The sequence below is a fragment of the Apis laboriosa genome, unplaced genomic scaffold, assembly GCF_014066325.1.
Source record: "Apis laboriosa isolate Shangri-la unplaced genomic scaffold, ASM1406632v1 scaffold56_cov145, whole genome shotgun sequence".
Taxonomy (NCBI): Eukaryota; Metazoa; Arthropoda; class Insecta; order Hymenoptera; family Apidae; genus Apis; species Apis laboriosa.
The window spans coordinates 596965-622803 of record NW_025223765.1 but is presented as its reverse complement, the minus strand read 5'-3'; the positions used below and the strand labels follow the sequence as shown (position 1 = coordinate 622803).

Below are 25839 nucleotides of genomic sequence, written 5' to 3'. Positions count from 1 at the left end.
AGATGTCTATTTTATATAAAATACAATAAAATATTTTTTAAAGATTTTTTATTTTTTAAAGAATTTTATTTATTTTTTAAAGAAAGATTATTATGCAAAAAATTAATTTTGTTTTTGTAATAAAAGTTGTATTTAAAAAACATTATGCAATATTAATAATGTTTCTGTGGAAATTTTATGAAAATAAGCTTTTTTTTCAAAATATATATATAATGGAATTTAATAAATTATTTATGTCGAGTTTATAACACTTACTATATGAAAAATATATAAAAAATAAAAAACATATAAAACAATACTTTATTATTTATACTATAAATTCATATTAAAATTCATACATTTAATATATTTTTATAAATATAAATATTAATTTATTGTCTTTTTGTAAGAAATAATGAGCTATACAAATTAGTGTATTATTATAGCTTTATTCGTTTAGATAATATTTCTTTATAGAAAACATTCTGTACAGCTTTTTCAAAAAATATACTGAATATTCAACGTAGCAGATGTTTGGATTGTTTACTACGTTTGTAACTGTATTTAACATAACGTTCCTTACGATACAACTAGAAGGCAAGTTTGAATCAACTTAATAACCTGGGAACCTTCCACGAGAACTACCTTCAACTCGGTTGAACTAAACGGAAAATACGGTAAAATGGTCAACCCGACACGTATGTTTGCGCATGCGCCTCTGTGCAACGGGAATCGTCATCAAAACGCCTCAAATGCATTATGGGAGTGTTTTCAACGTTCACCCCACACGAACATACCAATGTCTCTGGTAACGTGTAAACGGTTTGTTTTTTGGCGGAACGAAATGACAGATGCTAACCAATTTTATAAAACATTTATGACCGTGTCAATACGTTCATCGCAAGTGTTATAATGCGTTGCAAATGGATTCTTATTTGGTCGGACAAGTTATTCGAATCGAATTGACAGTTGCAATCATGTCGTTCAATACGTTCGCTATTTGATTATAATAATTTCACATAATAGAAAAATAAAATAAAATAAAAATATATCGCCCAACAATAGAGAAAATATTTATTAGATAATATATTTGTAATAAATTGATATAAATGTAAAATCAGGTTAAATGAATTTCTTTATTTTTCAACTATTGATTAATTCTTTCTAGTTTTGAATAAAATATTCAATCTGCATTTTTGAATAATTAATTGAACTAATACTTTTGAACGGGAATGTACTTATATATACGTGACTCACGAAATTCACGCGAATATATTAAACTTTGAACAGTACATTTATTTGAATTTTATATAATACAAGAAAAAAACTTGAATTTAATTCTATATAAATTTATAATCAACTATCATGAATTATGAATAAGCATGATATATATGAACTAATTTAGAATAATTAATTATTATCAATACAATTTTTTAAATAAAATAATAATTAATTTATAACAATATAATAATGAATTAATAAATTAGATCAGATTTTAGATAGATTTCTTACTTTTTTATTTAAAAATTAAAAATTATTTAAAACGCGCATATTTCGATATATCTTGAAAAAATAAAAAAATGTTAGATAAGATATTTTTAACTAGGGCAGAATTTTACGGTTGGTACCATTGGTCCGGGCAAAGGTAATTGCTGCGCGCGCATGCCCATCTGCGATCCCGAATTTGTAATTCTAATTAGACGCTTACATCAGAGTCGCGATATTTTTTCATCCGGACGTTTAAGCGAAGAAATTAATTGCCACCGATGCACCGGATGCGGCTGATACAGCGACGATTAAGCCCGTCAAGGGTCGGCCACGGACAACCTCGTTTTTTGTTCTTCCTTTGAGTAACCCAAATAAACATTATTTTTTTCCGTGCCACAGTGGCCACAGAAATAGTAACGGTGACGGTCTTGATCTGTGGACGACGATCGCGCCAATCATTGTTCGATGGTATTTAGGAGACCACCTATTTTCAGACCACTATTTTTGTTTTAAATGGCTTTCACCACGTTTGCAAGCCGATGCATCACTGAACAATTACGCGAGTGACCCCTTCATTTTCTTAATAGCGACATGATTTTAATCTATATATCGATTTAATGCATGATTATCGAATATACATTTTTAATGAAACTTTCGAGAAATATAAAAATAAGGATTCAATGATATTATTATTAAATATATTTTATATTGCATTCATTTTTTCGTATATAGAAAATATATAGAATAAATATATATTATATAGAATATAAATGAAAATAATTGTTAACTTATTTCAATATATTTATATGATAAGCATGAAAGTAATTAATTAAATTAATATTAATAAATTATTTTAATTAAAGATTAATATAAATTTTGTAAGAAAAATATTGAATATAATATTATAATAATAATATTATAATATTAATATATTAAACATATTTATATTTATGCAAGAATCCATTAATATAATTTTCAATCAACAGAATAGAATAGAAGATGACTTATTTATATATATCATTCGATATTTGGAGGTTATGTATGAAAATTATAAACCAATGGTTCGTCGATAGTTCAATGTAACCATAATTATTTCACATCAAAATATACAATAAATATATAAAATAAATATAATATAAATATAATATAAATATAAAGCGATATTATTTTTATTGAAATATTTTTATTAAATAAAAACCATTAATGGTTTAAATATATTAAACAACTTATTTTAATTCTTTCATTTAACCAATATAATAATTTCAATATAACAAAATATCATTTTCAAATTATTTATACGATTTGTTTAATAAAATAATAATATTTAATAATATATAAATGGATTAAATGACCCATTTTTCCCCCGATTCGAATAATTTAAAAATAATATCGCAAAGCCAAAGTTAATTAAGATTAAAATCGCGAAGAAGTTTAATATCTTTCTTTTAAACTTGCATTTAATTAACGAACGCAGCTGCATTTTCTGCGCGAAATTACAAATAATTGCCAGTTTAATCCAATTGGTTTATTTGCTTACAAGTTTTTCGAATACGATATATACAAATAACGGTATCGTTCCTGCCATTGTTCAAAAAAACACATACACGGTTTTCGCATTATTCTCGAAACGAAGTATAGGTTAGTCTTCTTTCATACAATTATTTGTGTATCACGATTCATCTATAATGGATTGTACTTTTGTCCTTATGGAAGTTTCTAGACTTGTGCACAGTGATCTAATCGATCGATTTAACTAAGCAAAAGTAAATTAGAAAAAATTTTTACTCAAGATTAAATTAAATAGTTAAATAACTCCCTGAAAAAATTTTTTTTCTTATTATTTATACACTCATTGTTATTTAAATATTAAGAATTATTATTATTGATACATCTTAAAATTCTTTATAATAATTTTTATATTTAAAAAAAAATGCGTATATTTCTTTCTTATTATGGAAATATTTCTGGTATATTCTGTATTGTAAAAAATTTTTATCTTTTTATTATATATCTTTTCATGATTATTGATATTTGAATGTGATTATAATGATTGCAATATTTGAGTATTATTATGATAATTTGTTACACTTCAGGCTGAATTTCAATATTTCAATTTCAAACATCCATTATTATACATTGTAAAGTTTTATGCTTATTAAAAAAAGAATTAGTTTCGCAAACGCCCGTCTTTTGTTTCTAGTGCAATTTTTGTCACGATGCGACGGTTACACGGATTCGGTTGCATTCACGATCAAGTAACGGTTAAAAAGCAAAAGAGAATCTACCGAAATCTGAATTTAAAGAAATTAGAAATACTTCGAAAATTATCTTGTTTTACACAACATATATATAATTTATATTAGTTCGTTACTTCGAATGGATCAAAATAGGAATCGAATTTATAATTATATGTTTCTATATATTCTCAAATTAATTATATACTTTTATGTATACTATACAATTTTTTATATAATATGTGTACATTATTATATATTATATAATTAATTATTCTTATACGATATTATTATATTGTATCGAAAAAAGTCGATGTGAAAATGATTTTTTTTTTTCACATTTATAATTGAATCATTATATTGTAAGATAGAAATAAGATATAATAAAGCCATTCTTTTTCTTTAGGATACAAAACATATAATATTAATTATATTATAATATTAAAAATGCTAGCGCGCTTTTGAGCGTTTATGGTCTTAAATAGCAATTCTCGTGCAGAAACACACTTCGAATTTCGTGTATACTCAGTCGGTTTCTGAATTTCTTCAAAACATATAAACAAATAATAATATGCGGCAGCTACACGAACGTTCATTTGACAGTGAACAAGGTCAGTGCTATGAAATTGGATACTGCATAGGATGAGTATCTTATGATCATGTGTGTGTGTATATATATACACATATTCACATATATATATATAAAAATATAGTCAAAGGTGTATCGTATACGTGAAGCGAATACTCAAATTCCGTGTGAAAGAGGGTTTAGACCGGAGAGGTCGATTGAAAAATCGCGAGGAATTCAATGACGTTCGACGAATCGAAAAGGAAACAGGCGACGGAAGAAACAAACATGAAGATAATTTCAAATTAATGTTATATTGTATCAGATCAATTTTTGTAATTTTTTAATGCAAATCATCTATTTTCAAAAGTTACATATTATAACTATTTTCAAAGTTTATTAGTACGAATCTTAGTATCGTAATCGAATTTAATTTTAACCAAAAATTTATAATAGATTTATGGCGGCTAACATCGATCTTTTCAAACGACATTACCGATAAGGTAATCTTATCAGAATTAGGGTTGAGCGATGATACAAATTATAACTTAATTATTTAATAATTCAGATAATCCAAGTATTCGAATGCAACAGAATAATTCAAAATAATAATAATTAAGAATATCGATAATTCGAATAATAAACAAAATAAGAAAAAATATACAAAACTCTCTAGTTTAAATACATCGAATATTAATAGATAACTCTATAACTAATATAAAACAATATAAATAAAATTACATGCATAGCTAATTCAACTAATATAATTAATATAATTACATTTTTAATAATTTCAAAGTATATAAGTTTTTTAATTGTGTGATTAATAACAAATATATAATATTCATTTTAACATTCGATTATTTCCTGCTTTAACATCCGTCGATATCCCTACTTATTCTTGAAAATTAAATCTTGGAATGAAAAAATGAATCCCTGCTTATTTTTGAAAATTAAATTTATTAAATCTTGGAGTGAAAAAATGAATTTGCAAAAATATTATTTGCTTAAACAAATATCCAGAATCAATTCAAGATTGAAAATAAAAATATTATTACTTAATATTTCAATTTTTTGCGCGACATAACCTCTTTTATACTTCGATTATTCGGATAATTTTATGATATAGTTGATTAATTGCAATATTTGTTAGGTTATTAACTAGAATATTATTACTTTTACGTTATTATCTATAGCAATAATTAAGATAAATTTATTTTTTTTATTTTTTTATATACTATTATTATAATATTTAATAACTATTATTATTTATTTAATGGCAAATATGTTTTTTTGTATTTCAGTACAAAAAGGAGATGAACAAGGCCGATGGAAAAATTGCAAGGAATTCAATGACGTTCAACGATCGAAAAGGAAAGCTGATATTCTTATGGGAGTACTCCCACTTGCTTTCCTTTATGCCATATGTTTATCGAATAGAACATAGGCTAAACAGAAACGACAACTTTTTTCATTTAACAAACTATAAGACTTCGTTAGAGGACTAATCGAGAATCGAATAACTTTAAATACGAATTGAAAAGTTGCTCCAGTTTGAGTTAAGGAACTTCGGATTCAATAAATTTTCCCTAACTTTGAAAACTTTTTCTTCTTATTTATTCTCAATTTAACTTTCTTCGATTCAGATTCAGGACAGTGAATATAGAAACTATTTGCATCGATTAATTAATTATAGAAATATATGCATCGATTGATTAATTATGATATTAACTGATTATTGTATAATTAAATTTATTAAATAATACATATATAATTAAATATATATATATATATTACTAAACTTTTGTAAGAAATATTAAAAAAAAGAAAAAGTAAGAAATTTTTATATTTTCAATTTTTGACTAAAACATTTTATATAAATAATTGCATTTGTGTTTAAATTTTAGATTCTAATTTTCATTAGTAAGAATCCATGAAAAAAATATAGATGAAATAATTTTTAAAATTTTTTAAGAATTAAAAGATTATTGTAAAAATTTTAAAAATCCAAATTTGCTAAAATTTATATTTTTTATAAAACAGTTAAAGAGGAAAACAGAAAATATAAAAAAAATATATATTTTAAATTTTAAAAGGTTCAAAATTGCATCAAATTTCTGATTAAAAAATCAGATTTCGATTCACTTTTAATAAATATAAATGAAAATAGCAAAAAATATATATATATATATTCATATAGTTACATTTCATTGAATTTATAATATAAATTTTATAATTTAAATTTTGTAATAAAAAGAAAAAAATATCATATTATATAATATAAAAATAATATAAAAAAAATAATATAATATAAAAAGATAGAGATATACAAAAGATCATTGACTTGTAGTAAAAAAGGGAACATGTTTTATTATACTTATTATATATTTTTGGTTTGGCATATATATTGTGTATATATATATATATATATGTACAAGTAAATATAATATGTATTTATTATTGTGCATATATCACTATATTTTAAATTTTTGCTTCTTGTTGGAATTAAATTAAATGTTTAAATTAAAAAATTTATATCACAAATAACGAAAAATAGTTATATGAATATTTATTGTTTATTTATTTCTATTATTTTAAATATTTTCATTCATGTTTTTATAAAAAATTAAATATTTTTCACTAGATATTTTCTATAAAAAACTTTATATAAACTTTTTATAAAGTTTAAATATATAATAAATATTTTTTACATTTTTTACTATTGAATAAATATAATTATAATATTTTAAAATATTCATAATTAATTACTGTTAGAATTGTATAAAACTGATAATCTTTGTACAAAAAATCTATAAAACTAAATTTTATTAATAATTATCAAATCTTATATATAAATATTAATGTATTCTTCAACACATTCCCTTTTTTTTCCCATTTCCTTTCATCAAAATCCATTTCAATCAAAGGATAGTAGAAGAAAAAAACGTTTAATTAATATTTGAAATTTCATCGTAACTTCTTACAATATCATTAAAATATTTAGAATAATTAGAATTAAAAAAAACTTTTGCAACGTGCGCCATTTAAACAATTGCTTTCCAGGAAGTCACGTGCCAATATGGCGGGGAAGGATTAGGATGCGAGTGGTAGCAGGAAAAGGAAAGTGGCCAGAAGCGAAGCAGAGAATTGAAATACGCCGAGAAAAGATCGAGGGACGCGTGGACATTCCGGTATCTTTTTCCCATGCACGTGTACGGCACACAGATCTGTGTACAAAACGGGCACGTCTGGATCGCTTTCGTGATTACGCAAAAATCATTTGCATGACAATGAAATACGACCGCCTGTTGGATAGTTTAACTGGTCGTCCGAAAAAATGCATGCCAGCTCTGAAAAACCTATGGGAAATCGAGCATTCTGGACAGAAACACGCGTGACACCACTGTCAATCGTTCTTTGCAAATTCAATTTCCATTATTAACCACACAAAACTTGACGAGTTTTTCTTTTTGTAATCCTCTTGTAACTATAAAATTATTAAATTATAAAGTTTTATTTTATTGATGTGAAATATACAACAAATAATTCTATAATAATATTTGAAATAAAAAATAAGATGCATTCTAAAAAGTCTAGTCTTTTTATATAAAAATATCTCGATGAAATTTGTTAATAACATTTTATGCAATATTTCTATTTTGAAAGTATATTTGTATCTTTGACTTACTGATTTTTTTTCATCAAATTTTTTGTTATTATCGTTGTTATAATCGCATGTGAAATATATCGCATTCATTAGAAATAATTTCCAAATTAAAAATTCAAATTATTTTATAGAAAAATTCAAATAGGAAGTATAGAAATTATTTTTTATAACAATATATATTTAAAATGTTTAATTTTAATGTGATTGATGTGAAAATTAAAATCGATAATGATAATATGATATGATAATGATATTTATATATTTCATTACATATTACATTGTAATAAACAAAATATTTATTTTAATTAATTATTTTTACGTTTATATTGAAAAATATATAATTGAAATACTTGTTAAATATTCTTCAAATAATTATTTTGAACAGCATTTTGATCGTTATAACAATAAATTATTTCAAATTTTATTTAATATAGTTGATATGATATGATTTTATACAAATATTATTTCTTATTTTGAATACTATTATGAATCATTTAGTTTATTAGAAAAAACTGGAAAATGAAATATATTTGTAATTTAAATTGCAAATAAAAATATGAATTTATATAAATATATGACTATTTATACTGACATCGTAATAAAAGCGAAAAATATAGCAAATTTATACATTCATATTTCAATATCTATATTTCTTTTGGAATAAATTTAGAATAATTTTGATAAAAAAAGATATTGTTAAATACAAAGTATGTTAGCAAACATTTACATTAATTAGTAAAAGTATGTTCATAAATAAGTATATAATTTTACGAAAGCGTGTAAATATGTAAAAGTTAAATTATAATTTTTTTAAAGAATTCAAAGCAAATATTAATTAATATTAAATATTAAACAACACACTATGATAAAATATTTATACATTTATATATTTATTAACTGCTACATATACTCAATTGCAATTGCAGCATGTATAAATTTGCTGCAGCATCGTTAAGTAAATTTCTAGGAACGATATAAGTAGTCTTTAAACATGTATCGCGTTCGAATATCGATAGTACATGCAATATCAAGTTACCTGGCCGATACTCTTCGGCATCAATCGTCAACAGTGTTCTTAAACTGAATGATTCTCATCAGGTATTAAGTATGTACGCTCTTAAAAATATAGAGAATCACGCATTATTTTTTTTGTCATAAACTATAAGATGATCTTCGCATAATATATACACAAAAGTATTTGAACGCAAAATTTCGTTTTTGAAATTGAAAAATCATTAACTTGTAAAAAAATATATTGCCACACTATGCATTTACATATAAATATATATATATAAATATGTGTATTGAAAAAATTTTGATCGTTAATTCTTTTTTTATAAATATAAACAAAAACTGATAGCTATATTCGAAGATAAATAAATAAAATCAACTTGATTTGCAACGCATGAAAAATCAAACGCCTACTACAACACAAATATAGGAAAAAGTAGATTAAAATGAATTCTATATTTTTTCATATTCACAATAAATTTAAAAAAAAATGATTCTATGTTTATTTTTTGTTCCATTTCATATTTTTTAATGTTTTAATAGTTTATGATGTTTAAAAAATGTACACTTGTATTTATATACGATTAATTCACGAACTATATACATTAAATATTCATATATATTATTTGTAAATCTCCGTGTAATCGAATAGAGAATGCATCATACGCATGAATCGTTATAGTAAATTAATATAAGTTTACTAACCATTCAGAAGCACGTTAATTGCACGCAATTTCGATAACGGCATCCGATTATGTCGTAATTTTCCTTGACACTGTCTCGTTACTGACAGCAATCTTAAATGCCTGATTAAGATTACTGCGAAAGTGTGTACACAATATCGTACAGTAAACCATTGCGAAATGTTTTCGAAAAGAATCCATAAAATGATATGGCGGGAAGTAACAGAAGAAAAAGGGATTATGGACGAACCGACGCCTAGGGCGGCTTCATCTCTAAATTCATTTTAGTTACAGTAAAACGGACAGAGGGTAGCGATGTGGCCGACGGACAAGCAGATCAAACTGAAGATTGATACTGCAAGTAATGGACATATTTATTCTTTTTTATAATCTGATAGCACAGCACAGTGAATAGAAAAGAATAGAATCATTCCAAGACGAAATGGTTTTAGTGGAATTATGAAAATTTCTGCTTACAAACAATGTTATCGAAGCGTTGCATCAATTTGATCGTAAGAGAATTAATTTTTCCGGAAAATATGGCCTTCGACAATTAAGAATTTTCAAGTATCTTAAACGGAGAATCTAAGCGTTGCTATTGGGCGATTTTCAAAAACGGTTGATATTACCGCGAGAAACGGTTATTATATGTATGTATGTATATATATATATATATATATATGTATATATTTCGTCCTTTTCAAGCACAAATTACGCGATTTATAAAACCGGTTGCTGATTATTATCATATTATGTATTACTAAATCATCGATAACGCGTTGCGATACCGACGCGACAACAAAATTCGAGAAAGATAGCTACATCAAATATATATCGTTCTACGTGGAAGGACCTCGAGCGCCTTTGGAGGTTACATTTCCAACGTAACGCTCTCTGACTTGCAGGAAACCGAGCAGGATGTTAATATAATTTAATAATTTAATTACTTACCATTCGATGAATGTCCAGTTTTTCGTACACGATACACTTTTCTTAGGCAATGGATAGAACTAAACTCACAACAGACAAAGGGATAACGAAATAATTTGAACACGACGAAGACGAACACAACACACTCACAAAGTCAGAAAACAGACTGAAGCTAACTGGCCGGGTACTTCTCTTCGACGTTGCTACGAGACGAACCAAAGCGACACTCCTGCCCTCTACTAACAATATCGGAACTATTTAGTTAGCATGCTTAATCGCGCCAAATTTTAAATATATTTTTTTCTCTCTGTTTTCTTACATAATTAAATGAAAGTTTAAAACAATAAGATAAACATTAAACTCATTATATATAATTATAGAATATATATACCGATTAAATAAATATAATTAATTGATATATATTATTTATTCTATTTAATTTTAAATAACATTCAATTAACAATTCATATTAACAAAACACCACAATATTTATAAAATTTACAATTTTCATAATCTTTGGTTGCGATTTTATACGCAAATATTATTATTAAATTATGAAATAAATATAGAAATATATTTTATACATTCTTACATATAATATTTAATTTAACATTATTGCCCAAAATATAACAATATTTTTATGAATCAATAAACTATTTATTAAAAATTAATATGTTTTGAAACTAATATATAATAATATATAATAATATATAATATATAATATTGAATATTAAAAATAACAAAAATTTAAAATTCAGGTACTTTAAAATAAACTAAGCGAATGAATAAGATTTTCATACTTTTTGCAATTTATTTTTGATCTGAATTGTATATATTCCTTGAAATATTAATCGCCTAAATATGGCACTGTTTAACTGTAAATAAATTTATCCAAGAAGAAATGTTTATAAAAAAATATAATATTAATTATTCAGTATACAATACTAATTATTACTGAAAATCCTAATACTTCCTGATAAAAAGTTTTCAAACAAATTCAAAATTTTTTAAAAAATATTATAGTTTTCGAATTTTAAAATACTATGATATAAATATAAAATACAATAAAATATTAAATTGATTCAAAGTAGCTAAATAGACAAGAATAATTGAATTATTTATTATTGAGAAGAAAAAAGTAAAAAAACAAAAGAACAATTAATAATTTGAATATCAATAAAGTTATAATTAAAAACATCATAAGATATTAAATAATTATAAATATTTAAAAGAATAATTTGAATTTCTTCATAAATACATATTTTATACTTATATCATAGTATTTTACATTTCAAAAACTAGAATATTTATAAAGAATTTCATAATGTTATTTTTGACCGGAAATTTTTCACTAGGAATAGTAACATATATTATGGAATTTTACAGTTTTATTTAATAATATAATATTTGAAAGTAAACATAATGTTACTTTATAATATTATCAAATTTATTATAATTTCAATAACAATAATGGTATCATCTTCAAATGATATCAACAATGATATCATTCATATACAAATTGAGCAATAATGTTGAATTATCTTTTACATTTCTGCTATTATCCCTTTAATATCGATAAGATTTCAGTTATTATTAGACTTTGGAAATTTATACATTTATAGAAAATATAAAAATTTTATAGAAATTTATAAAATGCACGCGATATGCAAAAAAAAAAATTCAATCTAAAGTATATATTATGATATTTAAGAAATAAAACAAATTTTCATTTTAATTTTATTATTGTAGTCATGTTCATAAAAATTTAAATTCGCAATTTAATTATTTATTTTAGAACATGCCATACGGTAACTAATTTTCTAGGATTTTGAAGTATAGAGAACCAGTGTAATCTTTCTGTCGAACCTCTGACTCCTTTTCCTAACGCAACCTTACCGACATTAATATTATTTGATTTCTGAATTGATGTTAACGAATCTTCACTATCACTCGGATGATCCATAATACTCGCAACAATATCAAGAGGTGCAGCCTAAAATATTTTTCAATCATTCTAAATTTTAATTCATTCATTATTATTTAAATTACCATTAAAATTAATACACACTTTGCTGCAAAGCACGACAAGAAATTGCACAATGTCTAATTGATTATACAATACATCAAATGTCAGGGTTTCGTTGAACTCTGTTTGTGAATTCGCAATGACGGATTTAGTCTTTTTTTTTTTTATTCGATGTCCAGTTCGTCCATTGAGCATCAATATCCTGACATAAAAATCTGAAAATTCCAAATAACTTTTTAAATGGAAGAGAAAATGCGAAAACGTGAATTATATGTAGTGCTTACTAAAGTTGTTTAAACTCGATGCTGGTGGTGTAAACTTGACATCACGTACTTTCATTACATTTATAGCTAGTCTCTGTGCTGTAGGTAAATAACTTATACCTAATAAAATGTTTCCAAATTGCTGTAACATAGAAATAATTTATTTATAATTATCTTTATTTATTTCTTTATTAATTTTTTTTATATTAAATATGTAAAAAAAATTGAAATATACAATATATATATTTTTTATCAATACTATACATATATAAAAAAATACATATATTTTTTAGCAATACCATACATATATAAAAAAATACATATATTTTTTAGCAATACCAAATTAGATGGTTTCATCCTGAAATTAAACATATGAATTTCCGGGCTTTGTAGAACGTGTTTCATTTCCTTCATGGATACTTTCAAGCTACACAATTCCGTGTCATTAGCATATCTGTCATGATCGTATGCCATAAAGTCGAGAATCCATTCCTAGAAAAAAAAAATAAGCTAGATATAATGTTATTAATGTTATTAAATTAGTATAAGTATAGTATGCATAGGTAGTTTAATGCATAAATATTATGTTTACTTTTATTATTAACTATACATCTATAATATTTTTAACTAAAATAATTGCTCCTTTATGCTGTTTATTTCTTCAATTTTTTTTATTCATAAACATAATTAAAAATACTTAAAAAAAAAAAACATATTAAAAATGCTTATTCTATTTTATATGATTTTTCATTTATTTGATATATTATATTTTCAAATGTAATAATTGCTATTTAGTTATTTTCATTGATTTTTAAATAAATATTATATTTTTTTGATTAAATATAATATGTTCACTTTCTAAAAATAAATATTATTATTGAATTATTATTATAATTTTGCAGATAACAAATATATAACAATATTACTGATTAAATAATTTTAATTTATATTATATTATATATATATATATATATATATATGTATATATATATATAGAAAGCTAAACATAAATGATATTTTTATATGAATTTCTTATTTTTATAAAATCTTTAAAATCACCTTTCTAAAGGTATTTCATAAATATATTAACTTTCTAAAGATATTCCACAAAATATATTAATACCCTATATATTATTATATATTTTTTACAATTTATAATATACAGAATAATCATTCAGCAATATTCAGTTGGTAATTACAAAACAATTTATATACAATTCAAAATTTATTTAATGAGGAAATATTGAATTTTAAAATTCGTTTTGTTCAAAAATACATCCAAAAATTATACACATATAATATTTCTGTATATAAACTATCAAAATCTTGTGTAGATAGTTAAATACAATAATAATAAAATAAATTTAATACAAAATTATATATACCTTAACTTCCTGAGGACTTACGTTCGCTACACCGAACGCCTCCTTAAAAATGGGACTCGCTGTATGCTTGATACTCCTTGTTCGAAAACTATGTAACCTTTGTCGTTTCCTATGATTCCACGATTGCTTCGCAATGTTTAGTGTCACGTACGGCTCTAACGTGCAATTGTATTGCTTTGGAGGAAGACCGGATAATGCCTGTACATCATTGAATTCTTAAGTTTGATTTTAGTAAAAAGATATAAGGATAAATATTTTCAATTCAATAATGCTATAATCTTGTTAATACATAAAAGGCAGTAATAATCAGTTGTTATATAATAATTTTTGCAAAGAAAAAAATTGATTGAAATTACTTCACGTCTGAATCTGCAGTTAAATTATGTACATTTTTGGAACACTATATATGTTATAATAAAGATTTAAAATATAATAAATGTATAGTTATATATATACTATTCAATATTCATTTATCTAATAATCATTTATCTAAAATTTTAGTAAAAATATTAACTCAATATAAAAATATTTACTATTCCTAATAAATATACATTTACATATACAATGCATAAGTTTTTTTGAACAGATTAAAAATATCAACTAAAATTAAAACAAATCTAAATAATATCTTTAAGTTACTAAATTATTTTTAATAGATTTTTTCCCGATAATCAACATTATTATTTTAATAAGTTATTTTCCTTCCAATATTGAATCAATTCGTATCGAACGAACAATCATTGTAATTATCATTATATATATAATATTATATATATATATTATCATTATATACATATATAATGACAATTACAATGATTGTTCGTTATGTATATATATATATACATCATATATGTCAGTATACATCACACTTAATTGAAGGAATAAAATATACGCAATACATTAGCCAATCATATCATGGCATTTTATTTTACGTATATTTTTATTATTTTAAATCAGATCTAAAAATATATGTATTTATTAATCAAAGTTTACATTTGATTAATTATGAATACACTTACATTAAATTAATGTATATAAATTAACTAATAAATATATACATTTAATGACAATGAGTTGATGCTTTTACTACAGATACATATTTTTATCTATATATATATATATATATATTTCATATTATCATTATAAATTGAAAGAAATCTTTACAGTAATCGATTCATTAGAGATTCATAACTCGATTTCCATTTTGAAATAATATAAAATAACGATCAGATCAAAAAATAATACCTCGACACCGATAACGAGTTTTCCAGTAATAGTCTCATCATAAGGCGGCAGATACTGTAAGCTTATTGTCAATTCAGTGGGGAATTCTTTTTGTTTTTTCTCGGCTTTTTGCTTATCCTTCTGCACCAAGTTCTGTAATGTGTCACACTTGAATAAGTTAACGAGGGAGCTCACGTAATTAAAATGAAATTTAGCACGGGTAACGGCACTTACCAGGGTGGACGAGGTATCAGTGAAACCAAACTGAGCGTTGCTGGAATTATAGGAATTCTCGTTTGGACTTGCATTCTCATCGATTGTACCTGTGTAATATTTATTAATATCATGAAATGAATGTCATATTAATTATTTTCAAATTTGTAAGTGATAATTAATTAGTGATATTGGAAATAAATAATGATAATTAAGGTTAGGATTAAAGAAAATAGATTTTTGAAATGGAATTATAAACTATAATTATAACTGTAATTATAACATATAACTATAATAACATAATAATATGTATAACTATAAATATATAACTACAAAAAATATTTGCATTTTACATCATATTAGATCACATATGAAATAAACAATTTTATAAATTTGTAAAACTAATTCGAAGATAAGTGACTAAATATATTGTTGAACAATATTTATACTTATTTTATATCAATTTAAAAATTCAATATTATTTTATCAATTATTCTATTATAAAGAAACAAATTATGTGTTTTTAATTTAATATTAAATTTAAATATTTACTTATAGTTAAGTTTACTTATTTTCTTATAGTTAAGTTTCAAATGTATAAAATATTATACATATAATGTATATAATGTATAATATATATTATAAATATATATATTTATAAAATTATATATATAATAAGTTATATATATATAATATATATTTATAATATATATAATATATATATTAATAGTAATAATATTAATATATAATATATAATATACATATATTAATAGAACTATTAATAAAATATAAATGAAAGAATTATTAATAACAATCAATTAAATTGATCAATTAATTGCAATAATTTTAATTTTGTTTTTTTTTATTTTTAATGTTTTATACTAAAATTCTGAGTTAAATTTTAATTAATACTATTATCAATAAAACTATAAATATAAAAATTTTTATATTAAGATTTTGGTTATTTTATTTGCAATAACCTATTATAATACTATTTTACATATTTATCATATATATATTGAATATAACTATAATGCCCAATTGCATTTTTTATGATTTTACTTATATGTTATAAAAAATAGAAATTAATATATTTTAATAAAAATGTTTCGATCAAAGAAAGAAAATAATTAGAAACAAGAAATAATTTATTTTGACGCTATTTAATGCTCGAAAATTTTAAATGTTCAAAGAAATATGTGTGTCTCAAAAACTTGAAATTTCAATTGCTGAATATAAATCTGCGATAGTTAAATGAATAAACAGTGCGACAATTAACAGGGCATTTTTTATTTTGATAAAAAAATGAAAATTTGAAAATATTTAATATATCAGTATATCAGTATACTAAAACTTTTAACAATATTATAAAATATAATTTTACTATTTTATATAATTTTACCATTGCTGCTGCCTTCGTAGAGACTGCCCAATCTCCAAGATCTATAGCTGACATCATTCAACTTCACATTTTCATTTTGTTTGCCTTTCAAACATAATGGCACACTTTTTGCTTCTCTTTCTGCAAAGAATTGTTCTTGACTTTGATTATGCAATTTCTAAAAATTAATTATCTTATATTTTAGTAATTAATATACTATACATTATTTAAATATATTATGATTTAATTTCTACAATTCTAACAATTAAAGTATTATTATTATGTATAAAATATCTTATGATGATAGACACCCATATTTCATTCTCAATTTTTTCTCAATTTTAAATATTTTCAAAAAATCATTATAAATAGATTTTTTTATCTTCTATATTCATTTTATCAAATATGAATTAAAAATCATTTTCTTTGTTCTATTTTAAAAATTATTATTTTTATATTGTCATGAATGTTATATTATTTTACATTATATAAATTTACATCGTATCGCACAAGAAGTAAAAAGATAAAAAATTTATAATATTATTATAAATATTATAAATTTATAATATAATTAATATTATGGTAAATCAGATTTACATAACTTTCAAATAATAAAAATAATCATAATAATGATTATACATGGAAGATTCAGTTGGAAGATACATGGAAATCAATTATTTAAGTTGTATTTTCTAAAAATATACAGTGAAAGACAAAAATTTTCGTAAATTATTTTGCGTAAGGAAATTCATTATTTTGACTTTAATAAAAATTGTATAAAATTGTAAAAAATTGTATAAAAACATAATAATTAAATAATAAAAATAATGAACAAAGTATTTATCATTAAATTTATAAGAAAAAAATACGAAAAAAATATATAATAATATCATGTAACATGCAAATTTTTAGTATGTAAATTAATTTTCACTATCATCAATGCATCATTGAATTTCGAAAAAATATTCATTTATTGTAATTGTAATTCATTGTAATTGTATTATAATATCATAATAATTATACATATATTATTATTAATGACGACTAAGACAATATTATATATTAATTATAATTATAGCTAATATTACATACTTTTTTATGCATAAATAAGAATTATCGATATTATTATCGATAAATATCTATAATATTGATATGTTGTCGATAATTCAATATATCGTTAAAATATCGATAAGAGATGGATATAAGATAAAGGTCGATTTCATTGAATCAATATTTCATTGATCTTTAATATATTCAAATTATCATTAATGATATCTTAACGATATCGATATATCAAAAAATATCAATAATATATCGATAATTGATAATCATTAAAACTTTAATATTGATATATTATGTTATGCTTTTTGCACATTTATTGTGCATAAACATTTGAAATTTTTTAAGAAGATAATTTTTTGATGCTGTGTGGATGGATGTTTCCATAGATGCTCGGAAAGTTATATGCAGTTAGTTTGCAGGATGACATACCTAATTACGTAATATCGTGGAGGAAACGAAGGAAACATCGTTTGCACGTGTGTATAAATATAACTGTGCGAACAATGGCGTAATGTATCAACTACGTATATGCACGATTCACGATGCAGGAATTTAAGTTTCCTTCCTTTCAAAGAAGGCACAGCTTTTCGTTGTATAAATATTGTTTCAGATGAAAAAAATTGTGCTTTAATGTAAATAATGATTTAAAATGTACATATCTTCATATTATATTACTGTTGTTTATCGTTATTTAATACGATGTTATACAGTAATTTGTAATATTATAATTATAATTTATATATTATTATAATTTTAATTATAATTTTGTTATTATTGTTATTTATTTAAGAGAGATAAAAATAAACAGTGGAGTAATGCAATTTCTTATTTAAATTTCTTATTTATAGGCTTAGTTTATTTGCACAAATTAAATTTTCACAAATTTATTAATATAAACATAATTTTAGCGATTAATATTGCAAGTAGGTAACATACATATATGTAAAAACCATAAATAATTTATAAATTTAATATTAATAACTTTGATTTCAATATAATAAGTAAAATGACCCAGTTACAGTAGTTTTTTTTTCATTAATTGAACAATCAATGAATTTTTAAAAAAATAGAAAAGAGATATGTAATTAAATTATGATATTTCTCAGATAAAACTTTTATTTATCTAAATAAATCATTAAAATAATATATCAAAATATAAAAGATATTTGCTGAAAATATTATATTATATTATATTAAATTCGTAAAACAATGTAATTTATTCATTTTTATTATAGAAAATGCTAAAAAACAATAATTAGAATATAATCAAATAAAGATTTCATTATATTAATATAAATTATATTAATATAAAAATATTAAATTTCACATTATAAAAAATTTATTATAATGCAACAAAGTTTTTTTTATATTTCGATTAATATTATTTCATTTTTTAACAATTTATCCATAAAAATAATAATTAACATAGAAAAATAATAATTTTTAATAATATCAATTCTTTATAAATCTTAATACAAAAACAATTAAAAAAATATCTTCAAAGTATTTTCAACTTTAAAATCATCGCTAAATATTCATTAAATAAACCGTTTATTCAATGTGTATAGAATATACGTTTTTTTTATCCTAACCTCGACAATTCCAGAATAGTTATTAAATAAATAGATTCATTTAAATATAGACGCACTTTAATAATCACCGATATGCACACAAGAAAAGAATAGTTTCTTGAATAATTCCCGCATTTTTATCATTTTAGTTTTTTATGTCTAAACGCGTGTGAAAAATCACTGTTCTACATAGTAATCGTAACGCATCAAGCATCGTTCCGCGAGTGGACAAACGCGAGCATCCGGTAAACCGAGCGATTATCAAGATATTAACGAGCGCATGCGTATCAAAGGGCTCGAAAGATATCAAAAGTGTATATATATAGACAAAATTATTTTTTCTCGGCACGCGTTTCATCTACAAGCACGTGTGCACGGAAGTAGAGTTCTTAAACGTGTCCAGAAAATTAAATATTACTATTTAGCTTAGTTGCCAGACGCGTTTAATCAACACAAAGATGAGTAGTACCAATTGCCTTACATAAATTTAAATAGTTAATAAAACAGTCTATTTAATAAACATTTAGTGAATTAAAAGTTTTTGATTAATTTGAAAGTATTTTTTGCATTAAAATTTATGAAAAATTGATTATTAATTATTCTTTTATATTTATATATTATTATATTAATTATACATACATATTGATTATATATCATGTATATCATGGGTGATTTTCATTTAATTAAATTAAATTAATTTAATAAATTAATAATATCAAATATAATCATATTCTGCTCGATTAATTTTAATTTTATAATTAAAGAAAATGTAAAATGTAGAATGTCACTTCTTTCAAAAAGAGATCTAATATTGATATAATCTAATATTGATCTTAATCTAATATTGATATAATAATTTATTAGATACAATCAAAATATTAGTATATTGGTGGAATATCTATGAAAGGTTGGAATATATTCTAAAAATAAAAAAAAAAAAACAGAATTTAATAGTTAAATAAAAATATCAATTGAGACTTATTTATTAAATTTTTAAAAATTTATCTCATTATGAAAAAATAATTATTTCTAGAATAATAATGAATATATTCATCATACAAATATCTCTTGCTATAAAAATTGAAAATTAAAAATGGAAAAAAAATATATCGTATCCTTTAATTATTGTAATATTAATTATCGTAATATTAATTATCGTATATCTTTAATAAAGATATTAAATAGTCAATAATTTTTTATTTTTTTAAAAATATTGTTTTATTTAATATAAATGAATTAACAAAATTAAAGTATTCTTGTGAAAATGTCATTTTTTTAACTTAATTACTTATTTTTTTATTTGAATCCCAAATAAAATATTTGTTACTGTTCAATATCATTTTGGTAATTAACTAAATTGACAGAGTTTTAGAAATGTTAACAATTGAATTAGTAATTATAATGCTATTAGCTGAAATATTTCCAATTTAATGATATCGATAAATCATAAATAATATCGCGTTAAAAGAATTCTTGTGTTACGAGTAGGACAAAGGTTACCACCACGTAGAATTTCGCTCTATATTTGGAGGGATTTGTAACAAATGACACACTTTAAGCCGTTGGAATTCAACTGAATGATTGCAAACAACAGAATTTTCTCGCATTGGAAATTAAAACTTGTATAGTATTTATGTGTAAACGCTTCTTAAATGATTTTTAAAAAGAAGTATTTTCTTTGACTATAATAAAATTACAAGAAATTTAAAATAAGAAAATTAGAATAAAATTGAGAACCTTGTAATAAAAGAATAGATTCACATGATTATTTTTGAATTATTATACGTACTTAACAAATTATGCTAATTTTCTGGAAATTATTACAAATGAATCTTTCTCAGATTAGAAAATCCTATCTAACTTATTTTTCATCTTCCGAGTATATTGAATTACAAAAATTGCAAAAAGATTTGAAGTTCAAGAACTTTTTAAGTTTTGAAGAATTTCAAAACTTAATTAGTTAAAGATTAGATTTAGTTAAAGATTTTCTAATATGAATTTGAATCAATAAAAATAAAATCAATAAAAGTAATCTTAAAAAAAAATCTTAAATATTTCAATATAAAAAAATAGATTAATATTAATTTCATAATAAATGATTTATAATGAATTAAACAATATTCATATACATAAATGATCTAATTATATTTTTGTAACAATTTGCAAATAAATAAAAGCACTATTTATTAATAACAATGATCAATTAGTTTGCAACGAATTATATATGGTATTAAATTAATATCTTCAATAAATTAACAAGTTTATTCAATGTATAATTTAATAATTCATCATATATAAAACTTACTTCGTTTCCTAATGTATTCGTATCCATGGCATCCTGGTATTAGATAACAGGCGATCACGAGCAAGATAACAATGACGATCAATGCTATCACAACTATGATGAGTATTTGGCCCCATGGGCCAAAAAATTCATTGTCCACCATTCACTGCAAATATTCAAACTTACTACAGATATACTGAAATCTGTTTCGTTATTTCAATTTTTAATTTTTCTAATTTATATTTTATATTATATATATAAATTGAAATATTTCACATTTTCAGAGCACTATAATTGACGTATGAAAAACAAGAAAATTATTCATATTTGCATTTTATATTATATTCATCTGCCATATGATTCTTGTGTTAGAGGAATATGAAAAATGTGGTATGTTAATGCGAGTAGAAAACACTTGTGCTTTTTACGCTCATTTTTATCCATTCGAAAAAAATGAAAGGGGATTCCTAATGCAGAGAAGTACATATATATAAGTACACATTGAGTCAAATGAAACCACTACGCTTCAATTTTTTTTTTCTCTCTTTATTCGTTGCACTTGCGTAGTTTTTCAACCGTATCGGGATAAAGCACCTGTTGAAGGAAACATATATATCGAGTGCACCAGGAAAATGGCATATGGCTAATACCAACCGAATTAACGTTTATCTTAAGTTAAGTCACTGTTTTTAGCGAAAAACTGTTATAAATAATAGTTTATCTATATCAACGATTGTGCTTCTTTTCAACATCACATATCCTAACTATATAACGTTTCTTTTTAAAATCACCGTCTGCTCTTCCTTTTTTTTTCGCAGTTATGACATCGATCTTGTATCGAATTTGCAATTCGATCGATATTCGACGAATTTTTGAAATACTCACTCGACCAAGAGCCAGTATCATGATGTGAGACAAGTTTGATGGTGTTAGGTTAAATTAGATAGCATTTACGAGCTGTATCGAAAAAAACGACAAGTAAACCGAGAAAGGACGACTAATCGGTATGAATGTCCTTCGCAAACCAAAGCAACAACTTCAAGCGCGCTCGTCAACTACCGATGAACGACAAACGTATATTACACGCGACTGCATAGAACGAAGAACGAGTAACGTGCTATCTACATGCCCCTCTCCAACTTACGACGACACTGCCTAGTCCGCCGGTAGCTGGCAGTGCACGACTTACGTTTAATGCATACTAATCGAATGTCCCAAACAACGGAGAATTTTTAATTTCTGATTCCATAAACGATGGAAAAAAGAATATTTAAATACACATAAATAAAACTATTATTTTAATGATGCTCATTCGATTTCTTCTAGATTTGATTCATCATTCTTGGAAAAGATCCACGTTTCTAAGCGTGTGAATCACGAAGGCGAGTTTCATAGATATAAGAATATTTTTTGATCTTTTATTTAAATATGTGATTTATGTAACTATTATGCGTCACTAAATGTATAAATCATTTCGAACGAAAACAATCGAAGGATTTATATTTATTTATCTAATATTTTGAATAAAATAGGACAAAATTTTAGAAAGTGTTAAAATTTATGAAAGAGTTTTTTTCGATAGACATTTTACCGTATTACACCGTTATACGTAGTAAACCTTAATGTTCAACGAGGAAACTGTGGGTTACGACTGATAACATGTATGGTCTCATGCATGTGTCCACGTTTTGTATTAACAGCATTGACGATAGAACGCATATAGACAATGTTATTGTATGTATTTTTCAACAAAATTTTCTTCGTTACATATATATTTGCATTTTTTGGCAAATTTTCATTAATGTTTAATAAATTTTCTGATCATTTTATTTTAATTCTATTAATTTAAATGTGTCAAAGAAAGTATTATAACAGAATAACATTAAATAATTACAATTTATTATATTAATGACTTACTACATAAATATTAAAAACTTTATGTTTTCGAAAAAACGTGTTGTTTAAAAATTTAATAGCACTTTATAATAAATATTTTTTTTTATTATATTTATAATTTTATGTAACTAGGTATAGTAGAACCTCATTTATACGAACGAGTTAATGTTTAATGAGCGTAGTTTCAGTTATACGAATGTGTATTTTTATAGGCCAATGATATGTTTGCATTTTGCAATTCATTGGGAAATTTATAAGTATATAATATATAATTTCAATTCCAGAACGTTTTTAATAATAATATAAAAAAATATGTAATAATAATAGAAATCATTAAAGAAAACATTTATATTTAACAAAAATAATTAATAAAAATTAATTAATTATAAAAATAACTAATTTTTATTTAAAACCTTTAAGCTTGCAAATTTCTTCAAACGATTAAAAAAACAATCAGCTATTTTTCACTAATTAACACTGATTATTATCAATTGTCATCAACTAATCATCAAAATTAAGATAGTAATTTTGCATTACAATTTTGACTAAAAAATTTTGATTTAAATATAGAATAGAAAACATTTTTTGAAGAATCAAAATAATATACTTTAGTTTTTCAAATATTAATATCTTTGTCAAAACTATATCAAAAACAATATGCTAGTGAGAGATGCTAGTGAATTTCTTTTGTGAAGTTATTTACTTATATATTTTGACAATTATTTGAATTGCCTTGTCTTTAAGGTATTTGAGTAATGACTCTATTTGTATTTGTATATTGTTTATTTTGTTTATATTTGATTATAGATATTTAAAAATTTAAGAGTTGATTTTTGAAAATAAAATAAGAAAAATAAAAAATAAATATAGGTTAAGCAATGATTTTCAAATGCAATAATATACAAACAGCAACTTATTTCATAAAAAAAATGCCTGCGTATATTTTTATTTTATTGATTTTTAATTATCAATAATTAAAAAACGAAACTGAAAATGCAACTTTATTATTCTTAGCAATAATGATATATAAAAAATAAATATACTATATTCAATCGAATACAAAGATTATTTTGGGTATATATTATATATTATATATATATATTATATATTGGATATATATTATACAAAAAAAAATAAAATATTTTGAAATATTTTTAATTAAATATTATATTAAGAAATATAAAATATCAAAAAAAAAATAATATAAAATAAATATAAATAAATATAACAATTGCANTATTATACAAAAAAAAATAAAATATTTTGAAATATTTTTAATTAAATATTATATTAAGAAATATAAAATATCAAAAAAAAATATAATATAAAATAAATATAAATATATTTATATATATAATATAAATAAATATAACAATTGCAATATAATATCATAAAAATAAATAAGAAATAATATTTTTAATTTACAATAAAACGAAAACGTTTATTTAAAATGTTTTATTAAATTTAACATTATATCTTTGATCATTATTATAATACATAAAATTACTATTCCTTTTCTGTCTTATAATATATATTAATTAATTATCAATGTTACTTCCTAATGAAAATAACATTGACACATCATACCAATAGTATTAATATAAATTAAAATTACTAATCTAGATTTATTTTATTTATTTTATTATTTATCCAGATTTGGCATTTAAATTTATTCCTTTTCTATTTTTACTTTTACTTATTTTTTTGAATAATTAATTTATTTTTATATTAATTAATTTATCGATATAATTAATTATATAAAATAATTAATTATTAATATTTACAATTTTATTTAATTATTTGCATCATATTAAAAAATTTTTAATTCATAATTAAATATTTTAATTATCTTAACTAAAATCTATATTCTAATTTATAATTATCAACATAACATTGATTGTGTCAATGTTATCCAATGCTGCCAACATATCTGCAATGTAAAATATAAAAAATAGTAAATAGTTATAAGTATTT

The 25839-nt window shown here is 22.5% G+C and overlaps 2 protein-coding genes across 12 annotated transcripts in view; both read right to left on the bottom strand.

The window, feature by feature from the left end:
- The window catches only part of LOC122717708 (mitogen-activated protein kinase-binding protein 1), a 148028-nt gene extending 137335 nt beyond the window's left edge, over window positions 1–10693 (bottom strand). For 7 of the 8 annotated variants that reach the window (XM_043942024.1, XM_043942022.1, XM_043942027.1 and 4 more), the window contains exon 1: window positions 10582–10693. The gene's annotated coding sequence lies outside the window, so the exon portion shown is untranslated. The remainder of the gene's footprint in view (window positions 1–10581) is intronic. The other variant, XM_043942025.1, reaches the window with a different exon arrangement.
- Window positions 10694–11906: 1213 nt separating this feature from the next.
- Window positions 11907–23586, bottom strand: LOC122717656 (synaptotagmin-2-like). 4 transcript variants are annotated; one of them, XM_043941914.1, is made up of 10 exons: window positions 23561–23586; window positions 21991–22135; window positions 17074–17208; window positions 15693–15781; window positions 15480–15611; window positions 14235–14432; window positions 13189–13341; window positions 12871–12991; window positions 12629–12801; window positions 11907–12553 (listed from the first exon to the last, which is right to left on the bottom strand). In XM_043941914.1, exons 2-10 carry the CDS (start codon window positions 22130–22132, stop codon window positions 12347–12349), a joined length of 1350 nt encoding a protein of 449 aa, XP_043797849.1. In that variant the 5' UTR covers window positions 22133–22135; window positions 23561–23586; the 3' UTR covers window positions 11907–12346. The 4 variants fall into 4 exon arrangements, with proteins under 4 accessions (XP_043797849.1, XP_043797848.1, XP_043797850.1 ...); XM_043941913.1 differs by lacking the exon at window positions 23561–23586 and adding an exon at window positions 22855–23533; XM_043941915.1 differs by lacking the exon at window positions 23561–23586 and adding an exon at window positions 22855–23531 and having other exon boundaries at window positions 17074–17193.
- Window positions 23587–25839: the final 2253 nt, after the last annotated feature.